Raw genomic sequence first — 13,924 nt, forward strand, 5'->3', positions numbered from 1 at the left:
ATGTCGTCGATCTCGATTCCGGCCAAGATGAAAGCCATCCTGGTGCCCCAGCATGGCGGGGCCGACGTTCTACAATATACCGAGTCGCAGCCGCAGCCGAAGCTGTCGGACGGGCAGGTGCTGGTCAAGAACAACTTCGCCGGCGTGAATTTCATCGATACATACTTCCGCACGGGCCTGTACCCTCCCCCGGACGGGTTTCCCATCATCCTCGGGCAAGAGGCAGCGGGTACGGTGGCCAAAGTCGCGGGATCGAATCCGCTGGGGTTTAAAGAGGGCGACCGCGTCGTCTGGATCTTCCGCGGCGCCTATGCTGAATACACCGCGGTGCCGGAAGACCGAGTGGTTAAGATCCCCGCCGAACTGTCGGACGAGCACGCCGTCGGCGGCTTCCTGATGGGCATGACGGCGCTGAGCCTGGTCAAGGAAGCATACCCGGTGAAAAAGGGCGACACGGTGCTTGTGCACGCCGCCGCCGGCGGCATGGGTCTGCTTCTGTGCCAGATCCTGCGCGATCTAGACGTCACCGTCATCGGTACCGCCGGCGGGCCGGAGAAATGTGCCCTGGCCAAGCAGAACGGCGCGACCCATGTCATTGACTACAAGAGCTCCAGTGGGCCGAGCTGGGTCGAACAGGTCCTGAAGCTCACCGACGGCAAGGGCGTCGATTGCACCTTCGACGGTGTCGGCAAGGATACCTGGGAGGGCAGTCTGGAGGTTGCGAAGCGGAAGAGTAAAGTGGTGTATTTTGGAAACGGTCAGTCCTGTCCCATCCCACCTTCCCATCTTTTCCCTCCCTTTCTTGTGTTTCCCGTTCTGTCTGTTCGTCTAGCTGGCTGGCTGGCTGGCTGACCTAGATGCAAATCCAGCAAGCGGAGCCGTCCCGCCCTTCAACATCGCCAAATTGTCGGCAAAGAACGTGTCGATCATGCGCTCCACGCTGATGAATTATATTGTGACGCGTGAGGAGCTGGAGGACTATGCCACCAGCGTCCTCGACCTGATCAAGGTCGGGAAACTCAACATCCGCATCCACAAGACCTATCCGCTCAAAGATGCCGTGGAGGCTCACAACGATCTGGAAGGTAGACGGACAACGGGCAAGTTGTTGTTGAAGATCTAGTGGAGGAGCCCCAAATTAGGGAAAGGAGAGAGGAGCAGGAAGAGAAACAGTGAGAGAGAAGCCTCAACAGAAAATCGTAGAGTAGTGAAAAGTCCTGATGAACGGAAAACCCTCCTGTCATCCAGCTTGTATACCGATCATTGACATGACAAGAGCTCTGAAAGAGCACTTGCTTACAATCATTTGCTCGACCTTTGGCATGTCAACACTTCGTGCCGTTCCCATGGATCGATTCGTTCCTTGTGTCTTTGTACAACAGCTCTTATTCTTCGCTTGCTTGATTGACACTTTGAATACCAGCAGGGGTGCAATACTTATAGCCCAACTTTGGCCATTTCCTCTCCATTTTGATCATCCAGCCGATTCGACATTTCGTGCTCTTCTCCAACAACGGTCGCCCTTCAAAGTCGACGTGACACTCGTTCGTTCGAGCATATGGTTCCATGACATAGATTTGCGTGAGACCATTAGACCTAGGCCTTCCATGGCAGCGCTGCCACATTGGAATGTGGGTTATCGAAGCCATAGATGGGAGTGCCCATCTGTAGTGGCGATTGTCAGCTGATTTGTAGTAAACATTGCTTTTAAAGAATGGCGGGTGTGTGTGTGTGTGTGTGTGTGTGTGTGTGTGTGTGTGTGTGTGTGTGTGAGAGAGAGAGAGAGAGAGAGAGAGAGAGAGAGAGAGAGAGAGAGAGAGGAGGGGGCACTTACCTGCCGGAGCACAAAGACCACATCCTGCGTAGTGACGGTCTGGGAGATTTATAAATTTATTAGCCTGACGTTCTATATGCCGGGGGCGCCACCAGCCGCAGTGCCATATGTACCTTTCTGGCATTACTGAGGGGAGCGATCTGTTTTGGACCTCTCATTGTCGGATGCCCGAGGACAATCACGAGCCGCTCGATGATCTAGAAAGATAGGATTGCATCAGGTCAACCTGAACTCGACCCAGATGAATGAGGGTCCCGGATCTTTGCCTGGAGACTTGACGCTTACCTCTTTCAAGCGGAGCTTGAGGACCTGGCGGACGCAGTCGTAGATATCTCGTTGAATTCGTATGATTCCGCCTCGGCGTGCAAGACGACTGGAAAGAACATCCATCCGTCAGCAAGATCGAGTGCCCATCTCATCCCACCGAGGAGCACTTGCTTAGACATACCGGATGGCTGGCTTCGCTGGATTCGCCGACAGTTAGCATCTGAGCTGCCCTTGAGGTGAGGATATGGCCAGTCATGTAGATGGACTTACTGATCCCCATGATGGGGTCGAAACGACGCCTTGCCTGACGATGTCTGTAAGGGATGTGACTTCCATGACCAAGCCCATGGCCGTACAGAGGTTTCGGGACAGTCATCTCGGCTGTAGGTTGACAATCGGACTAACTGAACAAGTGTATCGACAGCGAGCAAGGCTGATGAGGCAGAGGCTTTTGACTGAGAAGGTGGGAACGGAGAGAAAGAAACGGTTGAGGGGAAAGATGGCGAGGAAGAAAGTTAGAAGGAAGGCAACACTGGAAAAATGTGAGATGAGGTGAAGAATTCTTGAGGACTGAGGTGGAAGTGATGGCGAGTGTGACGAACAGTTCGATAATTCAGGAAAGTTCACGTGGACGTGGACAGGGACAGTGTGTTATAGCCAGGATCCGAGAAGAGAAATGTAGGAAAATAGGACATTAGACATTAACAGGTGCTGGTATATCCAATCGTAGGTCATCCAGCCATCCAGTCTGCTGCAACATAAAGTGGTATCGTCAGGCTATGAACGTCGCTTCGGCGAACATTTTGCCAGCTTCGGATATTTCCTCGTCGCCAATCTTGAGCTTCAGAGTGAGTTGATCCTTCGGGCAATACTGTTTGAAGAGGTCAGTCTCAAGTTCTCTCGAGGGTGTAAGAGTCCTACCTGAAAGATATGTGGTTTCAAGCCGGTTGCACCACTGATGAAAGACTTGACGAAGCCAGGCAAATGAGCCAGTACATCGATTCGATCAGATCGAGCTGGCAGATCCCCTGTAATCTCGCCGACTACAGGCTTGCCATTCTGTTCGCCTTTCCACTCATAAGCAATTGTTTTTGGTTCCGGCCAGTCGTCCTCAGTATCCTGGTTTGCAGTGACATGTTTCGCGGTGCACAAGCCGGCGCACACCAATTCATTGTCCTTTGCGATCCCGCCAACAGAGACGACAGTCCTCCCATAGGATGCAGGCGTTGTGTATTCCATAAGCACGGCGGAGTAGGTTGGCGATTGAAAGTTGACAAAGTTCCATCTGACTGCCAGGTGATGCGGTTTCATCCCCTGGAGCGCGTACACATATAGCGCTCTCCCATCCACCTTGTACTCCCTGGAGGGCGTCTGCATGGTTCCGGTGACCGTACATCGGGGCCAGAACGCATGTCGCATAGAACCCCAAGGGTTTGCGGGATCGGTGCCGAAATAGCTTGTGCCATCCTCCCCCAATTGGAAGCCGGGGGCAGTTCTTGTCACCGTCAAATTGACAATGCAATTGTCGTTGACCGCCGACTTGATTGTGTAGGTATCGCCCGCCTCATTCAACTCGAACGCCAGGTTCTCGGCATAAAACGATGTTTGTGACTCGTCAAATCCGTAATCACTCAGCGGATCTGAGCACCAAAGATGTTTTCCAGGGCCGTCGTGGTCAAAGATCTTCATGTTAAACTGCGCAGTTGTGTGGATGCCACTGGTCCTGGTCAGTGATGCAGGCACGCGACAATGGAGCAGGATCTTACCCAACATTGCTGTAGATGATCTGCGCATTAGACATAGTACCATCGTCAGCCATGAAATAGAACGTCTCGGTCTCGACATTGGTGCTGTCCATAGCCTTCCATTGGAGGTCGCTCCTGTTGAGAATGGAGTATGGCTTTGAGTCTCTCTGTGTGCTCACAGGCTGTATCGCGGTAGGTCCATACTCCGGTTCCTCGGTGCCGACAACATTCGCTAACTGCTGCTTGAACCAATTCATACTGTCTATTGAGATGTGGTGCAAGTCTAGGGAGAATCGCAGAGTGAATGGATGTCGGTGCGTGTAGTTGGAAAAATACTTTAATATGGTGAGATATGCCTAGGGGCACGAGGTTAGATTGTTTTCGACGTCACCGTACTGTCCTTGGTACCGCACTAGTAGTACAGTAGTACGGGATGGATCATTGGCGTTAAAGCTCTAAGGCCTAACGGCATCCTTGGCCTAAGCAGCCCCCCCAGTCCCGGGTGCCTGCTGGAGCCTAAGGAGCCCTGCGTTAACGGCGCAGAGGCCAGTAGGTGCCTGGAAAGAGGGCCAAGGAGGCTCCAGGGCATACTAAGTAAGGTAGTGCCTAAAGCACCTACGCTAAGCCAACACGGGACATTGTCGAGTCTCCAGTCACGCCGGTGTGCACCCGGGAGCTTCGTTTATGGTACTCCGTCCAAAAAAGCATCAATATTTTCTGCCCGTCACCACCAACAGCGGATTAGCCAGCTACTTCCCCTTCTCGTTTCGTGGCTGACACAACGCGCCAGCTGCCGTTCGACAAGCTCATCCTCACGCCTCTGCATAGGCTGCTAATTCTCAATTGGCCCTCTCCCTCTGCATCGACGGTTACTCGCCCATCATGGCTCGAAAAGTGCCTGCTCGCGACCAGATCGTCAAATTGATAGTTGGCGCCGGCCAGGCAAGTCCTAGTCCGCCTGTTGGCCCGGCACTTGGTAGCAAGGGCGTCAAGAGTATAGATTTTTGCAAGGTATGTTGATTAGGGCCAATGTATGATACAAGACTTGCTCATGCTCGAGAAGGAATTCAATGCCCGTACAGCTCACATTACCCCTGGAGTTCCCATTCCAGCTCGAGTCACCGTCCGTCCAGATCGCTCTTTTACGTTCGAGCTACGTACACCCATGACCTCCTGGCTTCTGCTCCGAGCCGCCGGCGTGAAAGAAATCAAGGGCAAAACACGAGGAGCACAACGACCTGGTTCCGAAATTGTTGGCACCGTCTCGCTCAAACACATTTATGAGATTGCCAAAATCAAGCAGAGTGAGCTGCGTTTGTCGGGTCTCAGCCTCGAAGGACTATGCAAGAGTGTCATCTGGCAGTGTAAATCAATCGGCGTCAAGGTTGTGCCGTGAAGTATCGTTGCCAGATCCCGGCCTGCGGAAATGATATGAAGCATCTACTTCGGCCCCTGATAACACAAAGGCATGACTACTTGTTCTCTGCCTAAGCGGTACCTTGCCCCAACGATAGGACACATGAGAACGATGCCGCGCATCCGGCCACCTTTCACTCCACAGGCCTCACAGAAAGAACTAAACATCCCAATGACGAGAGTACAAACGATTTTATTCTCGATGTCGATGGACTGCTAATAGTCCCTCAACTGGGGCTCCAAGCATACTAGTCCTCCGCCTCCTTGGATCATTTTATCCTGGAACAAAGGGCCAGTGGTCAGCCGCACCAACGCCGTATCTGGACTCCCCTCCTGCATCTTTGATGGCCAATCGACTCCATCAAATATAGAAGGGAGAGGTCATTGCAACGGGAAACCACGGGTGCTTTTCACTGCAAACTGGGGTTTGCTGGGGCATACGGTGTTCAGCTCGGGCCGAAAGTACACCGAGGGCGGTTCCTCTAAGAGGATTGCTGGTGGGCAGGTATGATGGAGGGATGTTCTTTAGTGTTTGAGGCCGCCGACTTTCTGACATCAAGAGACTTCATCCACCGACCCCATGGGGACGAGGGGGACGAAGCACGAGCATGTGGATGTGGACGAGCTGGCAGAAAATAGCATCTGACGACGGCGTTCAGCGGACTGGATAGGACGGCATGCGCATACCGTACATAATCAAGTGTTTATCGTGAGCCATATACTAGGAATGTAGCTCGACAAATCAAAATGCCTAGGTACACAGAGCTACGGGACATGATGACTCCTCCATTCTAATCGAGCTTGAGCATAAGGATGACGTGGGGGACACGAACAGGCAGACAACGTCTTCTGGCAAGGCGTCAGCAGTACAGTACGTACGAAAGAGAAGTACGAGGAGGGCAGATCCGGGCAGATCTAGGTTGTTATCCAAGCGTCCGGGCGAGCCGGAATGGCAGCTGAAAGTCAAAAAGGAGAGTGAAGAATAATCATCGCGAATAATCATCGCAGTGCAAAGACAGTAGTAGTAGTAATGGCGGGAACAGGTGACACGACTACCTGCCTAGTATGTGCAGCCGTACGGAGTACTACGTAGGGGAATGATTTGTCCAGACTCGGTCTCCCTTTCAATCAATGGTGTTGGAGGTTCGACCGTGGCTTGGGGATCAGATCAAGGGTCGGCTTGATGCACTGTGGCTTCTGGATCCTGGCGGGGCAAAATCTGCCCATCCCACCTCGGGTGGTGGTGCCAGTAGTCGTGGTGACTGGTGAGGGAGAAAAGCGACGGACACTGGGACAGGGAGAAAGTCCGCTGTTACTCACTACTCGCCCTGTGCCGCGGGTTGACCTTCAGTTTGGCAGTCCGAGTGCTCTGCAGCGTATACGGAGTACGCACCGTTGAACGGGTTGCCGCTTTCATATGTCAATGCATCAGCGTCAGACCTTTCAGGCTTTCTCTGCTGTTTGTCTCACTCCCCTCTGTCCTCCACGCTCCACCCATCCGCCCGCCTCTTCCCTCTCGTTCGCCTTGACGGACGCGTGGTATCAAAATCTCGCATTCTAACATACTACGTGAGTTGCGCCGTCTCCACTGCCCCCCGACCAATACTCGCCCTTCCCGCGCCGTCACTAAGCTCATCTGTTCCCTCAGGACTGGAGCTCTCGATCCTTTCTGACGACAAGCCTGCTCAGATTCTTCGTCTCTGTTTCTGTTTCGCACGAATCTCACCCGGAGCCACCGACGTCTGAAATACTATCGCTCGTTCATGTAGTCACTCGTTTGTCTCCGGCCGCCGACCTCCAATACCCACCGAAGATACCCGAGCATGCCCTCGAAATTATCCGCAATGCTTCTCCCGGGCGGTGAGGCGAAGAAAGAGAAAGGTATGGAGGGGTCGAGTGCACAGAAATCAGGTCGGGAAGCTGATGTGCGGGATATAGATTCAAATGACGGGCAGACCGAAACTCCCGAAAACCGAGAAACTGCAGAGTCTTCACAACACAGCGTGCGATTCGCTTCGCAAAATGAAGAGATAGATCCGCACGATGAGAACAGACGAGATACCCCGCAAGCAGGCGCCGTGAGAGACGAGGGCCTCAGTTCCGAAGCGCATGAGCAAATCCGAAATTTGGCCATGTCTCTTCAGAGATCAAGATTACAAGAAAACAGAATGTCGCACTTTGGCTACGAGGCGGTCTCGATGCCGCCCTCGCGAGTATGTGGCCTCCTCGCCGACAAAGATGTCACTGACCGTACAAATAGGTACCATCGAGAGAGAGTGATGCGCCCGAAACTCCACGTAGCTCAATTCGACAGGGCCACGGTTCTCTATCTTCAGCCTTTCATTCGCCTCCATTGACACCACATGGCTCGAAAGATAGCAGAGCTGATATAGCCGGAGCGGCCAAAGGTCAGCAAGCATCCAATGCCATCACTCCGCAAACCTCTCCTCCTCCCGACTCACACGGACGAGGTCTCTCTCAATCCACATCCCCTTCACAGTCTGTATCAAGACCGTCATCCTCCGAACAACAGTCCACCCGATCTAGCCTAGGGCACCATAAACTAGTACCCAAATTCGAGATTGGGCCGTCAGAGTCTGCAAGCCCGACAGACGAAAGCCCTGTTGGAACGCCCAAGCTTCGGCCTTCTTCCCCGCAACTGGAAGTCCAACCGCCTCAATCTAAGACTGGATCATCCGAACACAGGCATTTCGGAAGTACAGGGAAGAATTCTCTTGCCCCAGCGATTGCAGCAGCGGCAGAGCGGATACCCCGAGCAGGAAGTAGTACCGACGTTTCAGGAGACAAACGGTCTTCCATCTTTGGCAACAAGAAAGATCCCTATTCCTATCTCAGCGACGCCGCGAGTGAAAAAGGTGGTTTGGAAGGAAAGAAACATGGGTCAATGTCTGAACTGAAGCGGTTCTTCAGGCTCGGCGGCCACAGTAACAAACACAAACACCACCATCACCACCACCACGGAGCTCCCCGGGACGAGTCTCCAGCCTCGTCAGTTCCGGCTTCCCGAAGATCTACAAAGACTGGGACAAGGACGCCACCTCATCAAGCACCTCCCGTGAATGTTCCATTCATGGATGAGCACAGCCTTGAGGCCAAATACGGAAAATTTGGCAAAGTTCTCGGGTCCGGTGCTGGAGGCTCTGTCCGATTACTGAAACGAAGTAGTGACGGTGTGACTTTTGCTGTCAAACAATTCCGAGACAGACATTCTTGGGAGAGTGAAAAGGACTATAACAAGAAGGTGACGGCCGAATTCTGTATCGGATCTACGTTGCACCATGGCAACATCATTGAGACCATGGACATCATCCACGAAAACAGTCGATGGTACGAGGTCATGGAGTACGCACCATATGACCTGTTTGCTATTGTCATGACGGGCAAAATGACAAGAGAAGAGATTGCCTGTGCATTCCTCCAGATCGTCAACGGGGTGAGCTATCTGCACAGTATGGGCCTCGCACATCGCGATCTCAAGTTGGACAACGTGGTGGTGAGCGAGCACGGGATCATGAAATTGATCGACTTCGGTAGTGCCACCGTGTTCAGGTATCCTTTTGAACACGAAATTGTCCTAGCTTCAGGTATGTTATCGTTTCCGCATGGGCGTTGCGGCTGCTGATCCCCCACTAGGCATTGTAGGATCGGATCCTTATCTAGCCCCTGAGGTGTACGAGGAGAAAAAATACGATCCCACAGCCACCGACATTTGGTCCCTGGCGATTATCTTTTGTTGTATGTCGTTACGCAGATTCCCGTGGAAGCAACCGCGGCTTGTCGACAATTCATACAGGCTGTTCGTTGCTACGCCCACTCCGGGCACACCTGTACCGGATTCTAAACCTCGGAAGTCCTCACGAACACTTGCGGAGCCGGATGATGGATCTCGACGCCCATCGGAAGCTCACGAAAGCTCTTCGTCGCACCACCACCAGCATCATTCCGAGAGTGCAGGGACGGAATCACGGCCTGGGACATCTGGCGGGGATAAACAGGAAGTCATCAAAGGTCCTTGGCGACTACTTCGCATTCTTCCGCGTGAGAGTCGACATATCATTGGCAGAATGCTCAAAGTTGATCCTGCGGAACGTGCAACCATGGATGAAGTGCTTGAGGACGAGTGGGTTCTGAGCTCGCAGGTCTGTTATCAGGAGGAAAACGGCGTTGTCCATCGCGCACAAAATCACACACACACCCTGGAAGCCGGATCTGGAGGACCTCCCCCTACCAAGGTGTAGGGGTCGATACTTGACTTGGGGTTGATGGTCCCAAGCACGCTTGATTGGATATGCTCATCATGTCACAGCGCTACGGTTATGGTTACGGATTTGACGATGTTAGATGTTTCTTGAGGAATGAGACGGCAACGATGCACAGAACTGGATGGAGGGGTACGCATTGCGGCGTGATTGACTGATTGCGCGGACTGTCGTGGGAGCGAAAGGTGTCCGACGCTCCAGTGGGTTTATATTGTAGATGACAGTGATTACGCTTCGCAGCATTTGAGAACTTGAGCCATTGTTTGTCCAGAACAGAGTCCTGGGAGACCACCTACAATCCCAATGGTCCAACACCCTGTAACCGTATATTAGCCGTATACGGAGAACTGAGTACATAGTCGTAGAGTGACGGGTGCGGCGAGACGGCGTTGGTCACCGTCGGGCTAGGCACCCGCACTTCGCGCCCCGGCTTCTAGAATGGATCAACTACTGAGTAATTACTTGGGTAGTGCCTTCAGATACGACCAGCTCTGCCGACCCAGCTCCTCGCCAATCCCACCCACCTCCTTGCAGTTGACATACAGTATCCCCCGCAGACCGGTTGTCAAGGCGGAAGCTCGATAGTACGCCAACTCTAACGACAATGGCTGACTGAGAGCATACAACTCGCAACTCGCAGAGACAGTCGAATCTACCTGCATATGGCCAAGAAGAAGCGTCAGAGGATCAGCTATGGTCAGGCAACCCTGCCGCTTACTGCTGATCGACTGGCACATGGCTAATGAGCAACAGTCCTGCCTTTGGCGAGCACGCCAGGCGGCCATAGACTTGGGGTGAACGGATTAGCCTTTGACGAAGAACGCAATATCTTGTACGCAGCCCTTCCTTGCCCGTGAGCGGCACCAACAGCTACTGAGATATGACACAGATACACCGGTGGACGCGATGGAGTCGTGTGTGCCTGGGACCTCGACCTCAGAGCGCAAAAGAGGAATCCCTATACCGATGCCACGAAGGAGAAAAAGAGCACCGTCACCTTCCGCAAGCAGGTGCAGGCACATACACACTGGGTGAATGATATCATCCTGGTGAAGAACAACTTGGGCCTGGTATCCGCGTCTTCAGATGTCACGGTCAAACTATGGCGACCACATGGCCACGAAACTGCGCAGGCATACACCATCGGGTCCCATAGCGACTATATCAAGTGTCTGGCCGTGCCCGACCGCAGCTCCGATTGGGTTGCGTCTGGCGGGTTGGATCACAAGATCTGCCTGTGGGATCTCAGTGGAGCTGGAAAGACGCTCGAAATCAACGTCAGTAAGGCTGGCGACGTCGTCAAGGGCTCTGTGTACGCCCTCCGCGCTCGGGGGTCGATGCTTGCTAGTGGAGGTCCGGAGAGCGTGGTCCGGCTTTGGGATGTGAATTCCGGCAAAGGCATCACCAAGCTCGTAGGACATACAGACAATGTGCGAGATATCCTGATCAGTGATGACGGTGATACTTTGCTCACGGCCTCGTCCGATCAAACCATCAAGGTTTGGTCTATCGCCGCTGGACGGTGCATCCATACCCTGACCATGCATAACGACAGCGTTTGGTGCATGTACTCAAACGACCCGAACCTGGCCGTCTTTTATTCGGGGGACAAGTCCGGCCTGGTGGCAAAGACAGATACTCGGCACGCCATGGAAATTGACGATGGTGTGTCAGTTGCCGTGTGTCAAGAACATGATGGCATTAGTCGTGTTCTGCCCGTTGGCAACTCGGTATGGACAGCAACTTCAAGCTCCAGTGTCAATCGATGGCTGGACGTTGATACGGAACTCGACATCGAGACACCACCCACTTCCCCACGTCAAGAGCGTAGAGCAAGCCTAGAGACGAGGAATCACCTGTCGCCAGATTCTTCCGCCACGCCACCTCCAACCTCCAACGGTGAGGGCGACAAGAACAAGATCCCTCATAATGCCGTTCTACGCATCTCCAATACTGCTCTACACCCAGGCAGGAAGAACTTGGGCAGGCTTCCTAATACGTCTGCAACGAACGTCAGGAAGGCCTCGGAAGCCATGATCACGGATGATCTGAGCCTCGTTGTCCCCATTCGAGGACAACCAGCCGAAACCATCGAGGGCCAAAATGGACTGATCAAGCATGTGATGCTGAATGACAAGAAGAGGATCCTCACCTTGGACACGGCCGGAGAGGTTGTCCTGTGGGATCTGCTCAAGGTAAGCCACACCCCCTGGGGGGATGTGGGCTCTTCCCTAACATGGTCGACCAGTGTGTTCAGATCAAGTCCTTCGGCCGCCGACACCTTGACGAAGTTGTGCCAGAAGTGAATACAACCGAAAGCGTGGCCAACTGGTGCGCTGTAGACACCAAGACTGGCAAAATCACCGTCATGCTGGAGGAGAACTATTGCTTTGATGCTGAGGTTTATGCGGACGAGCTAGATTTGCCCAATGACCTTGCTTTCCGTGAGGATCAGAGAAGTGAGTATAGCCGCAGATCCCCATCCAAAGCCGCCCAAACTGACGTCCCTTTCACAGTCAATCTCGGGAAATGGGTACTGCGCAACCTATTCTCAAAGCTGGTTGACGAGGAAATCGCGCGAGACGAGGCCCATCGACGCACAATCTACATTCAGCCGCCCCCGAGCAGTGGCCTGAACCGACCAGGCGCACCCACTAGCATTATGCTGCCAGAGTCCGTCACGAGCACTCCTGTGGTATCTCCTGGGAGCCTTACAACGCCGCGGGCATTCAACGGGCATCCCCACGTTCCCGCGACCCCCAGCCTGGCAATTGGAGCGGCGACTCCAGGTTTCGCGCCGTTAAGTGGCACGCTGACATTGCCTCCTACAGCCGAAGAAAATACTGCACAAAGCAATGGCGCTGTGCCGTCAGTGCAGCCGACTCCCCCAGCTACCGAGACACTGAACGATTACTTTTCTTCTCCCACTCCTATTCAGAACCTGTCCGAGGCATCGTCCGAAAGCACCAAAATCCCCCTGACTCCAGGTGCAGTAGAGGGCACGGCGCTATCCATACCGACATCGCCAACCGAAGAAAAGAAAAAGGGTCTTTTCGGCAAGAAATTCCCAATGACATTTCCCAAGAAGCTGTCCACCAGGACATCGACTGAGGTCAAGGCCCCCGTCGCGACGGAAGAAAAATCGGACACGGCATCCTTTAAGTCGTCGGAAAAGGAGGAGAAGGTCATCGAGGATAACTTTTTCGGCGTGATCCAAAAGATCCGGCAAGAATATGAAGACCACTTGGACTCCAAACCAGATCAGCCGCCCCCACCAGGCATTACGCCCAGCTTGCCTATTGAGACGCCTGTGTTGACGCCACCGCCGCACACTGCCATTATCATTCAGGAAGACAACCCGGAATCCGGGGGCTTAGCAGACCAGTATCGAGGCGAGATAGGCGATCTGGGCAGTGAGGCCGACACGTTGGAAAAGATCGCGCCCATGTGGCTGGGTGAAATGTTGCTCAAGGTGCGTACTCTAATCAAGACAAGCCCAATCCAGTCCAATCCAGTCCAGTCCAGTCCAGCTGCTCCGGCGAGCCGGTCTCCCTTGTTTCCCGCCTCTTCGCGGGTATGTTGCATCTAACCATTTTTTTTTCTTTCCATCCAACCCGTGTTTCTAACTAACGGATGGCTGCTGTCAGAACCAAATCCCATACAAAGACAGCGTGAAAGTCTCGTTCGTGCTCCACCCCTATGAAAACCTGTTGCCATCGATCGCCTCGCCGGACGGTAACGCACGTCTCAATGCGAACCGCATGCTCCGGGCGAAGAAAATCATGGCCTACATTGCCGAACGCATCGAGGCGCCACCGGACCCGGACCGGCCTGGGGCAGACCCGGAAAGCGACGCCCTCAAGCCGGAAGAATATCTCGAGTTGTATTGCCAGGGCCAGCTGGTCGATCCGAACACGACGCTGGCAACGCTCCGAGTGCATGTCTGGCGCACCGGCGGCGATGTCGTCTTGTATTACAGGACGAACGGGCGCAAGGAGCTGAGACTGCCGCACCCATCTGACGTACCGACTACAGAGGAGAGCGAGGAGCACACTGGGGTGGTGAGGTAGCGAAAAGAAAAAAGGAAGAAAGAAACTAAAAGGTGCCCCGACGAGCATCATCCAGGGTACAGGGTACATGGTACAGGGCGACCGGAGTTGAGAGGGCATGGTAAAGTGAAGGAAAGCGGAGTGTGTTCCGGCCGTGGCTGGCTCCGTCCAACTGCTGTGCCAGCCTTCAGATGCAGATGGAGATGCAGGATGCAGGATACAGTATCCGTATGCAGTCAGTGGTTACGTGAACGTGAATGTGAGCGTGGTATGATGATGACGGTCGTGGTGCGAGCTGAATTCACCCTGAATGCCGAATGCAGAGGCCAATAT

General features: G+C 53.7%; 5 protein-coding genes across 5 annotated transcripts; 4 read left to right on the forward strand and 1 right to left on the reverse strand.

Moving 5' to 3' along the window:
- On the forward strand, positions 1–1,123 carry A1O3_05033 (NADPH2:quinone reductase; the record flags this gene model as incomplete). Its single annotated transcript, XM_007735161.1, has 2 exons — positions 1–757; positions 870–1,123. The coding sequence occupies 2 exons, from the start codon at positions 1–3 to the stop codon at positions 1,121–1,123; spliced, it is 1,011 nt and encodes a 336-aa protein (XP_007733351.1).
- A 1,750-nt stretch (positions 1,124–2,873) lies between these two features.
- Positions 2,874–4,103, reverse strand: A1O3_05034 (uncharacterized protein; the record flags this gene model as incomplete). The annotated part of the gene is made up of 3 exons (XM_007735162.1): positions 2,874–2,972; positions 3,023–3,818; positions 3,868–4,103. 3 exons carry the CDS (start codon positions 4,101–4,103, stop codon positions 2,874–2,876), a joined length of 1,131 nt encoding a protein of 376 aa, XP_007733352.1.
- A 625-nt stretch (positions 4,104–4,728) lies between these two features.
- Positions 4,729–5,242, forward strand: A1O3_05035 (50S ribosomal protein L11; the record flags this gene model as incomplete). Its single annotated transcript, XM_007735163.1, has 2 exons — positions 4,729–4,857; positions 4,907–5,242. 2 exons carry the CDS (start codon positions 4,729–4,731, stop codon positions 5,240–5,242), a joined length of 465 nt encoding a protein of 154 aa, XP_007733353.1.
- Positions 5,243–7,106: 1,864 nt separating this feature from the next.
- Positions 7,107–9,521, forward strand: A1O3_05036 (HAL protein kinase; the record flags this gene model as incomplete). Its single annotated transcript, XM_007735164.1, has 4 exons — positions 7,107–7,143; positions 7,201–7,475; positions 7,523–8,867; positions 8,917–9,521. The coding sequence occupies 4 exons, from the start codon at positions 7,107–7,109 to the stop codon at positions 9,519–9,521; spliced, it is 2,262 nt and encodes a 753-aa protein (XP_007733354.1).
- A 683-nt stretch (positions 9,522–10,204) lies between these two features.
- A1O3_05037 (uncharacterized protein) lies at positions 10,205–13,612 on the forward strand (the record flags this gene model as incomplete). The annotated part of the gene is made up of 6 exons (XM_007735165.1): positions 10,205–10,238; positions 10,296–10,374; positions 10,432–11,737; positions 11,791–12,001; positions 12,059–13,014; positions 13,190–13,612. 6 exons carry the CDS (start codon positions 10,205–10,207, stop codon positions 13,610–13,612), a joined length of 3,009 nt encoding a protein of 1,002 aa, XP_007733355.1.
- Between the last annotated feature and the right edge of the window lie 312 nt (positions 13,613–13,924).

Source organism: Capronia epimyces (assembly GCF_000585565.1).
Source record: "Capronia epimyces CBS 606.96 chromosome Unknown aczIQ-supercont1.4, whole genome shotgun sequence".
NCBI lineage: Eukaryota > Fungi > Ascomycota > Eurotiomycetes > Chaetothyriales > Herpotrichiellaceae > Capronia > Capronia epimyces.